This window comes from Bactrocera tryoni, chromosome 1 (genome assembly GCF_016617805.1).
Source record: "Bactrocera tryoni isolate S06 chromosome 1, CSIRO_BtryS06_freeze2, whole genome shotgun sequence".
Taxonomy (NCBI): Eukaryota; Metazoa; Arthropoda; class Insecta; order Diptera; family Tephritidae; genus Bactrocera; species Bactrocera tryoni.
In genome coordinates this window covers 51,725,710-51,736,174 of record NC_052499.1, presented here as the reverse complement: position 1 = coordinate 51,736,174, position 10,465 = coordinate 51,725,710, and the positions used below count along the sequence as shown (strand labels likewise).

The window sequence follows — 10,465 nt, the reverse complement described above, 5'->3', positions numbered from 1 at the left end:
TAATCGAGCAGGTACAATTATTTATAAGAGTGTACAGCTGCTGGCGTATGCCGATGATATTGATATCTCTATAAGTCACTTATAATTCCCGTCCTGCTATATGGTGCAGAGGCTTGGACTTATGGTCCTTTGCGCGTTGGCCACTAAAACTAAAACTTAAGGTAGCCACTTATAATTACAACAACTTTCTTTATTTCTTCCTACCCAGTACTAGTTTTTATAATTATCATTTTTAAACATCTGGCAACATCGAAATTCCCTTTGGATTGTCATTTATGGGAAGAAGAAGCAGAATTGGAAAATAGAAATATTTGCTTTTCATTGTAAAATAATAGATAGAAATATATTTGGCCGGCAAATCTTTAAATATTTACTGCATACTGTGAACACAAGTATTAACAAATTAAAGATTAAAAAATTGTGAAAACATGTTACACCGAAGTAGTTTGTTGTCATGTAAGTAATTTGTATGTATAAACTGGCGAAAATTGTTGCACAAGAATATAACTTTTTATAGAAGTTGTACACTTGTCTGTTTACAATGAAAAATAAATAATTTAGAATGAATATTACTAATTTGTAATACTTTCCTAGGTGCTGTAAAAACGCTTGGTACTTCTGTATCGTTGCGGTTTAACTCCACGATTGTTAAACCAAAAACTGCTATACTTATGCTAAATATGGGTGGTCCTCAACATACAGATCAAGTACATGATTACCTCCTGAGAATTATGACAGATCGGGATATGATTCAACTGCCTGTCCAAAGTCGCCTAGGTCCTTGGATTGCGCAAAGACGAACGCCAGAAGTACAAAAAAAGTATAAAGAAATTGGCGGTGGATCACCCATTCTCAAATGGACAGATCTGCAAGGGCAATTAATGTGCAACGAACTTGATCGAAAATGCCCTGAAAGTGCTCCGCATAAACATTACGTCGGCTTTCGATATGTTAATCCACTCACTGAGGACACTTTACAGCAAATTGAAAAGTATAAACATAATAAATTTTATTTTAAAGTTTCTAATTACGTTTCTTTGCAGTGATAGCCCCGAAAGAGTGGTGTTGTTTTCCCAGTATCCCCAATATAGCTGCGCAACTTCTGGTTCAAGCTTTAATTCGATCTTTTCGCATTATCGACAACAGTTTGTACTCTGTAATTTCTTCTTTAATTTGAAACATAATGTATTTAATTTTTAGTTCCCTTCCAAAGAACATAAAATTCAGTATAATCGATCGCTGGTCGACTCATCCCTTGCTAATTAAAACTTTTGCTGAACGTATACGAGAAGAGTTAAATAAATTTGGTGAGGCAAAACGTAAGGACGTCGTTATACTATTTACAGCCCATTCCCTACCTTTAAAAGCGGTTAACAGAGGTGATCCGTACCCTTCTGAAGTAGGCGCCAGCGTGCACTTAGTAATGAAAGAATTGGGAAATACCAACCCCTATACTTTGGCATGGCAATCGAAAGTAGGACCCTTGCCGTGGCTTGCTCCCGCCACCGATGACACTATAAAGGTAAGAATCGTTTCAAATTATTGCTCGAACATAATTAACGGAAAAAATATTAACTTTATTTACTTTTTATTTTAGGCATATGTTAAACAGGGACGTAAAAACTTCATCCTGGTACCAATTGCTTTTGTAAATGAGCACATAGAAACATTGCATGAACTCGATATAGAGTATTGCGATGAATTAGCTAATGAGGTAAAAAGTTGTAAAAAATGCTAAAATTGATCAATATTGGAATGTATTTCTTTATAGGTAGGTGTGGAGGAAATAAGACGTGCAGCCGCACCCAATGATCACCCGTTATTCATTGAGGCATTAAGTTCCATTGTGGCGGATCATCTCAAGAATGGCCAAGCTGTAAATCCAAAGTTCTTGATGCGTTGTCCAATGTGTGTTAATCCACGTTGTAAAGATAGCAAAAATTGGTATAGTGAGGTCTGCACTCAATAATAACATCGTTCTAACTAATTTCAAAGTGCATATCCGTTCATTAAGAAGTGTCACAAAATATAGGTGCAAAGGTTCATATAAGCTATGGTCATTTTAAATCCTTTGTTATTGTTGAGTTTTTAAATATTAAAGGAATTAGCCTATAAAAATTAAAATGTTTTGTTAATTTTTTAGTTGGGTTTGTTATTGTTGTTTTGGTGGAATTTTGTAAGATACAAAAGGTCAGAGCGGCGCCCAGCTAAAACTAACACGACAGCGTTTCCTGGTTGAAAGGAAATAGACTGCGACATCTAACGTCGTGCAACTACATTCCGCGTATCATTGTGAATTGGAAAGATAGTGAAGAAGTTCAATTTTTGTAGCAGCTGATTTTTGTTTATCATTTTCTTCATGGTGTGTAATAATTCAATTTAACAACTCATTGTGAGAACGACATTTCTCAAATCTAAACAAATTAAATGCGCCATCCAATCAGATGGGAATCATTTACGTACACATGCATACATACACTTACATTCATTAAGGTTTTAAATCGAAAAGATGTTAAATTTATTGATTTTATTGTATACCCAACACGACTAAAACAAGTGCTGTCAGAAAGAAAGCGATTTTTTAAATTTATTGTGATATATAATATAATAAGATTATACCAATTGTTTTTGCAGCGTTATCAGAAATCGTGCATAAGCGTATAAATGTACTTACCTCTATTTGGCTTACATTCAAGGGTTACATCATTGGTGCCGTGCCGTGCTATTGAGGAGCATCTACTGTGTGACCGCTTACATCAGTACAGATCAACGAACTGACTTTAAATAACCTACATTGTTCGCTTCCTATATGAGAAGTTCATAAAAAAGTAATATCTAATCTTATATTTCAAACATAAACATTTAATCACAAAGAGAACCGTTTGCAGCTTCAGCCAATTTTCAGTTGAGAGAATATTTTGACGTATGTATGCACTAATGCAGATAAGATTTGTTTTTATTATTGTTTATAATCAGGTAAAGAACTCTTGCAGTTGCGGCTGTAATTGCTTTAATATGTGCGACCATGACGTTACCGGCAAATTGCCTTATAAACAACATTGGGGTGATATGCCCAATGATTACCAACAACCTGAACAACAAAAACAGCCATTAGCGTCTGTAATACATATACAAAAGCGATATGAAAATGATAAAAATGAGGATGAAATTGAAAGCTCGCTAGTGAGTTTTGGGGAAGAGGCGGCTATTTCAGTATGCCTAACATCGCAATCGGAGCGGTTGACAGTTTCTCGATTAACGGGTGGTCACGACTTAGACAGCAACTATTTACTAAACAGGTAAGCGCTTTTCTGATATTTAATGGATTTATTATAGTTAACTAATTTATTATACCTAACTAATAATAAGGTTTGGAAAAAAAAATTCAATTTTATAGCAACAAACAATACTGTAGGTGTATTTGGCACAGTTTGTTGCTTTCAACATTTCAAACTTGTTTATGTTTAAAACAAAATCTATTTGAACTTGTTTTATTGCCTCAAAAAGATTGGTAGCTTACCAATTTATAAATAAAAAGTAATGGCGAATTAAGAGTTAATATTTTGGTTTTTGGCGTTATATATTCAAGTAGTAATTTTGTGTGGAATACTGAGTTTTATAATTATTTACATATATATACATATGTATATTTTGTTTAAGTAGACAAGTATACAATTACAGAGTTCAAAAGAGTTGATGTGGAAATATGAGCTTGCTACGTATCACATTCTGCCGACTACTCATGTAATATATACATGAATACAGTGGCCACGTAAACCTGTCTACATCACTTTTCACATATTTTTGCCATAAAATCAGTTTGGCATATATTTCTAGGGGCATAACTATAAAAAGAGGTGTTTTATCATTTATCTAATTTTTATGTTCGAAGGAAATAATTAAGGCATTAGTTTTATACTAAAAATTTGTATTATAAATTATATTTAATTTTCAATATTTAAGTAATTTTTGATTAAATAAACTGATAAACAGACTTTAAATATTTAATTTAATGCATTCGCCGTCTATATCCAGAAATTTTTTGATTTTACCATACATTTTTAAAAACGTTTGCTTAAAGCTAGACATTCCATAAGAAACAAAGATTTTAGATTTTTTTAGCTATAAAACGTCTTTCATTACAAAATACAATAGAAAAGAATTAAATCGGGTTTACTATTTTTAATTCATTCAGTTTTTTTTTATTTAAAAAATAATAAGAAATAAAAAAACAAATTTGAAAAAAGATGACTAATATCAAAACGTGTGCTTGATTTATATTTATACCCTGAACAGGATATATTAAGTTTGTCACGAAGTTTGTAACACCCAGAAGGAAGATTCGGAGACCCTATAAAATATATACATAAATGATCAGTATGTTAAGCTGAGTCGATTTAGCCATGTCCGTCTGTCTGTCTGTCCGTCTGTTTGTATATATACAAACTAGTCCCTCAGTTTTTAAGCTATCGTTTTGAAATTTTGCAAACGTCATTTTCTCTTCAAGAAGCTGCTCATTTGTCGGAACTGCCGATATCGGACCACTATTACGTATAGCTGCCATACAAACAGAACGATCGGAATTAAGTTTTTGTATGGAAAACTTTCACATTTGACAATGTATCTTCACAAAGGTTGGCACAGGTTATTTTCTAAGCTAATAATGTAATATACGAAAAAATTACTCAAATCGGCTTACTATAGCATATAGTTGCTATACAAACCGAACGATCGGAATCTAGTGATGGTATGGAAAATGTTTGCATTTGACAATGTATCTTCACGAAATTTGGTATAGATTATTTTCTAAGGCAACAATGTAATCTCCGAAGAAATTATTCAGATCGGCTCAGTATAGCATAAAGCTGCCATACATACCGAACGATCGGAATCAAGTTCTTGTTTGGAAAACTTTCGCATTTGACTTAGTATCTCCACGAAATTTGACATGGTTTACTGCTGATACCTTAAGCATAATCTCCGAAAATTTTTTCAGATAGGATTACTATAGCATATAGCTTACGTACAAACTGGACACAAAGTTACTAAAAGAAATGCACCTGTGAAGGGTATATTAGCTTCGGTGCAGCCGAAGTAAACGTTTTTTCTTGTTTTTAATTAAAAACATAAAAAACAACGTCGACCGCGCCTAAGCTATTTCCCATGTACATTTCTTATAGCATAAAAGGGTATAAAAGATCTATTTCTTGAAATGGATCTTTTAGTTTGTGTGGCATTTATGTACATATATGTTATAGTTGTCGGATATGAACAATTTCTTCGGAGATTGTGTCTTTGCGTTGGCCAATAAGTTTTGCCAATTTCATGAATATACATATGTATGTACATATTCTGTCAAATAAAAAAGTTTCCAATTGTATCGTTGCCTTGACTTACATACATATATTATATTTTATGAATATATTTTGCGAAATAAAAAAGTTTACCATACCAGAACTTGATGTGGATCGGAAAGTTTGTATGGCAGCTATAGGCTATAGTTGTCCGATCTGAACAATTTCTTTGAAGGTTGTACCGTTGCCTAGCACAATGTTCTTTAACAAATTTCATGAAGATACATTGTCAAATACAGAAGTTTTTCATACAAATACTTGATTTTGATCGACAAGTTTCTATGACAGCTATGCATATGCTATAGTGACCCATAACGGCGGTTGCGACAAATGAAAATGTGGGCAAAGTTTCAGATCAATATCTCAAAAACTAAGGTTCTAGACGGACATGATATTTATATATACATATATATGTAAATACATAGATGTTACAGGGTCTCTGACGTTATCTGCTGGGAGTTACAAACTTCGTGGTAAAATTAATGTACCTTGTTCAGGGTATAAATATAAAATCGGTCTTTATCAACTGCCTAATCATGTATGTTTACTACCCATTCAGACGTGCCAGCCTTAACAATTTATGGTTCTTTGATAGAGTGATATGTGATTGTTTGCAAACACATAATTATGATTGTTCTTTTTATTATGTGATATTTCAAAACTTATTTATTTAAACCATTCCTCTTTTTATGCGATATTTTTATGATGATCTGTTATGGAAATCAAAAAGATCTCGTGCTTTTAGTCAGTTTAAAGAGAAAAAATAACAATTCCGAAGAAAGCACTTCATTAGCAATCGCTTATTAATGGTGATAATTGCGTGTACATATGTATTAAATTGTAACATATATAGTATATTCCTAATAATGTGCCCGAAATACCCAATCACTTATTAGAAAGTGTCTATGTTTTTATTTCAGCTACAAAGCTTTTTATTGACATTTGGAACAAGTTATTTGGCTGATGATTTCCACAAAATAAAGTATAAATTATATACTATATATAATATTAGAAACCTACGCTAATGCATGTGGGAGTATGTATAAAAATGCATCTCAACACTTTACAAATATTTTCTATGCCCAGGGCTAGCTGTTAGTGCTTGTTTTGTTTAATTAGTTATTAAATTGGCTCTAAAAAATTGTATTTTAATTTTATTGCAGAAATAATCAAATACCTAAGCGAAAAAGAGTTCTGGGGAGGATGACGAATATTGCAAAGAATCGAAACTTTATAGTAGATTTATTAGCCATATTTTTTGGTATCGGCACATGGTTAGGTGTAAACGGTAACTATTTTCTGATTATAGAGTATAAGTAATCATCAATTAATGATTTCGTTATCTTAAGGTACCTTCATTCAAGTGCCCTTGCTGGTTAAGGAAGCGCCGGAAAGTTGGAGTTTAGCATCGTATCTTAGTGTTGCTGTGCAAATTGGCAATATAGGCCCAATCACATACACTTTAATACAACATTTCTCAAAGAAAAGGATAAGCGATGCGCTTTTTATTTATATATTATTGGTGCTTGGCACATTGTCAGCTTTATTCACCAGCTTCTTTTACGACAAAACCGTGATGATATTTGGGGAGGAGCGGAGCTTAGCTTTGTATATACTTACTTTTGTATCCGCGCTTACTGCATGCACGAGTTCGGTACTTTTCATGCCCTATATGGGTCGGTTTAAGGAAATGTACTTAGTAACGTAAGTTCCATTTAACAACCCTATACACAAGTATGACATACACATATGTTTCTCTACTTATTGTATATTTAAATACTTATATATTTTTCATTATTAGATATTTCGTTGGAGAGGGATTAAGTGGATTGTTGCCAAGTATTGTATCACTTATACAAGGAATAGGTGGCGACGCTGAATGCATCTTGGTAAACACTACCACATCTGGTGAAGAGATATTTGAGAAAGTGAATGCACCTGCACGTTTTAGTCCAACGGATTATTTTCTTTTTATATTCGTTACATTTTTATGCAGTGTAATTGCGTTCATATTGCTCGATCGCCTTAAATTGGCCAAACGTGAATATGCTGCAGGTCAAATCGATTTTGGTAACAGTTATAAATATGAAGAGAAAAACGCAACAAATACTAACGATGCTGTAGCTAATGATGCATCAGAGAACCAGGAGCAATCAACACATATTTCTTCAACAGAATATGTTGTGCTACTGCTGCTCATTGGTTGTTTATCATTCATGGCCAATGGCATGTTTAATTCTATACAATCCTACTCAAGTATGCCATATGGAAGTTCAGCATACCACCTGTCGGTAACATTAAGTGTAATTGCTAACCCTGTAGCGTGTTTCTTGGCAATTTTTTTGCCACATACATCGTTGCGGCCTATATATGTGCTGTGCAGCTTATGCGCCTTTTTAACTGCCTACGTTTTCATTACAGCTTGTATGAGTCCATTACCACCGTTACATGACACAGCCATTGGATCGACTTTAGTGGTATGTTACATAAGCATTTGTATATAGTTTTTCGTTTCTATTTTTTCTTCTTATAGATTATTACATGGACTCTGCTGATCGGTTTAGTAAGCTATACAAAGTTGTCTATTTCGTCGATAATGCGTGCTCAGGGTGGTCGATCACTGGTATGGACTGGTGGTCTAACTCAAATTGGTGCTCTATTAGGTTCGGTGCTAATATTTATTTTAATCAATTTTACTAATAGTTTTAAAGAACCAACGGCTAGTGAATGCTGATAAAAGACAAAAAAACAAACTATATACACATGGCAGGAAATGTACTTACATCCAAATGGGCAAAGAAGTACAACTTTTTTAGATATAATTTAATTGTTTGTTGACATTAGTTTAAATGTTTTTATCAGAAAACAGTAAATACATTAAGAAGTTTGCTAAAAAATATGAGAAAGTGCATTTACACAATAAAAATTATATAAACCCAAAATGGCATTTTTGAACAAAATAATAGTGTGTACATATTTCCCTTCGTTTTATCCTTTTATGGCCAAACTGATAAAATAATAGGACTATAGCAACATACGATAATATATTTACATTTTAATACTTTGAACTCTAGAAGTATAGATGGTTTTCAAAATTTGTTTTTAAATTTAAGGTTTACAGCGCTTTTTTCACGAAGTTATTAATTTGGTCAATCAATAGATTGTTTAAAAAATTGATTATTATTAACCATACCTTTTTGAAATACCTCAATTTTTTTTTTTAATTATTAATATCCATTGTTATGTCATACTTTTTTTATTCCATTCTTCAAATTTATTTTAAAATTTAAGGTATTTTACATTTTTTATATCACTTTTCATTTTTGAAGAGCCATGATTTATAACGTTAATTTACAATTTAAACTAAAACGCCTCACTGCTGATTTGCAGACGAAATTTTGTTTTTCTTTCGTTTTAGTGCAAACAAGTCGTACTCACTGTCATCATTGTCACCCTCATAGCCCATCTCAAGTGAGTTTACACAGCTACTTTCATTGCCACACATGTTGGCTATACAAAAATTTTCTGCGGATTGGTAGACATCCATGCTAGTGACACTGCTGCAGCAGGAAGCGTAGCATGATGGTGTTACATTTTTATCACAGCTATTTACCTGTCCTGACTTGTCATTGCTAAACATGTTAATTCGATGTTTGAAGTCAGAGTTGCTATTGGTAGAGATTTGGCTTTTAGCGACAGCTAATGTAGGCGTATTTGATCCAGAATTGGTTGATTTCAAAGAACAATCCCTTACTTTATTATCGTCATTAAGAACAATATTATTCACGGTATCTGAGTTACGTTGGGGAAAAGTCGGCGACTGTCCACAATCATTTTCAAATTCTACATTTTTGGTCGTTACTGCGGATGTCAGTGGATTAATGTTCCCATTGCTAGCGTTCACCGATTGACTAATAACATTTTCCAAATGAGTACCAAGGAAAACATCGATTTTCTCGAGAGATTCTTTTGCGCGCTTAAAAAGCACGAGACTTTCTTTTAGTACATGGCTCTCATTAAGTTTTTCGAAGTTTTGCAAAATTTTTCGAATGTCTACCTTGCTTTCAATAGATACAGGTGTCTTTGTTGAATTTGACTCTCTTGCGGATTCGAATTCTTTAATAAGCTTTTTGATTTTGGTAACATTATCGCTGGAATCAATACCACTGTTTTGTGGCAACAACAAACTGGACGATACTTCGTCTATCTCTTTAATTATATCTACTGAATTCTGAATAACTTCGTCATGTTGAACACGCAGCTCCTTTAATCGCCCCTTTAGATCATTTAAGTAAACTTCAACACGCTGTGTTTTGAGTGTTTCTTCGGGTACTGAAATTTTTTAAATATGCTTTACTTTTCAGTTAATAAGTTAATAAACTATTTAAGATCTTGTATTACTACGATACACATAATTTAAATCTTACGAAAAGGCATTTTAACGTTATCCATGGTTTAAAGTAGACAATATACAATTTTGAGTAGTTTAACCGAATGATTAATAAAGTTTCAAGTTTTCTTGTTTCAATACAATTTTTGTTGGTTTAAATTTAAATTTGATGTTGTTTGATATGCACCTTAGATCAAAAATGTAAATACGGTATTAAGACCAATATCTTGTAATGGAGAGGTTTTATATTAACTTTTGTATATCTTTCCAAGCATGTTATTGGAGCTACAAGAAAAAAACTTAATCTTTAGATAAATTACTTAAAAAAGTGTCAGTTTGTGTAAAGGATATTTCAAAATTTCCCCCTCTTTATTCTTCAATATACATACATACATACATGTATATAAATCTGCTTAATATTTAAATATTTAAATTTATTAATACATGCATTAGGTATATTTTTTACCAACATTATTCAAATTTTAAAAATGTTGGATTAGTCTCAAATTGAACAAAAGTTTCTCTTGAATAGAACATCCATAAATGTAAAGTAAATAAAAAATAATAAATATATTATTCCAATACTTATTGTAAGTGTATTTATATGCAGATAGATAGTCAGAGAAATCTATTATGTTCCGATAAATTTAAGCTTTATATTAAATATATGAAATTTATTTTAAGAGACAGATATGTAATATTCGCATATACAAATTATTAC

The 10,465-nt window shown here is 32.4% G+C and overlaps 3 protein-coding genes across 8 annotated transcripts; 2 read left to right on the top strand and 1 right to left on the bottom strand.

Moving 5' to 3' along the window:
• The first annotated feature begins 299 nt into the window (after positions 1 to 299).
• On the top strand, positions 300 to 2,124 carry LOC120766408 (ferrochelatase, mitochondrial). The gene is made up of 6 exons (XM_040091859.1): positions 300 to 456; positions 595 to 991; positions 1,044 to 1,145; positions 1,201 to 1,522; positions 1,598 to 1,714; positions 1,772 to 2,124. The coding sequence occupies exons 1-6, from the start codon at positions 429 to 431 to the stop codon at positions 1,967 to 1,969; spliced, it is 1,164 nt and encodes a 387-aa protein (XP_039947793.1). The 5' UTR covers positions 300 to 428; the 3' UTR covers positions 1,970 to 2,124.
• A 216-nt stretch (positions 2,125 to 2,340) lies between these two features.
• LOC120782701 (solute carrier family 52, riboflavin transporter, member 3-A) lies at positions 2,341 to 8,296 on the top strand. 6 transcript variants are annotated; one of them, XM_040115103.1, is made up of 8 exons: positions 2,341 to 2,362; positions 2,635 to 2,828; positions 2,889 to 2,923; positions 2,977 to 3,299; positions 6,518 to 6,642; positions 6,704 to 7,058; positions 7,156 to 7,831; positions 7,888 to 8,296. In XM_040115103.1, the coding sequence occupies exons 4-8, from the start codon at positions 3,016 to 3,018 to the stop codon at positions 8,086 to 8,088; spliced, it is 1,641 nt and encodes a 546-aa protein (XP_039971037.1). In that variant the 5' UTR covers positions 2,341 to 2,362; positions 2,635 to 2,828; positions 2,889 to 2,923; positions 2,977 to 3,015; the 3' UTR covers positions 8,089 to 8,296. The 6 variants fall into 6 exon arrangements, with proteins under 6 accessions (XP_039971037.1, XP_039971040.1, XP_039971038.1 ...); XM_040115106.1 differs by lacking the exon at positions 2,341 to 2,362 and adding an exon at positions 2,374 to 2,493 and having other exon boundaries at positions 2,697 to 2,828; XM_040115104.1 differs by lacking the exon at positions 2,341 to 2,362 and adding an exon at positions 2,374 to 2,493 and having other exon boundaries at positions 2,994 to 3,299.
• Positions 8,297 to 8,660: 364 nt separating this feature from the next.
• LOC120778273 lies at positions 8,661 to 9,924 on the bottom strand. Its single transcript, XM_040110056.1, has 2 exons — positions 9,782 to 9,924; positions 8,661 to 9,686 (listed from the first exon to the last, which is right to left on the bottom strand). Exons 1-2 carry the CDS (start codon positions 9,804 to 9,806, stop codon positions 8,728 to 8,730), a joined length of 984 nt encoding a protein of 327 aa, XP_039965990.1. The 5' UTR covers positions 9,807 to 9,924; the 3' UTR covers positions 8,661 to 8,727.
• Positions 9,925 to 10,465: the final 541 nt, after the last annotated feature.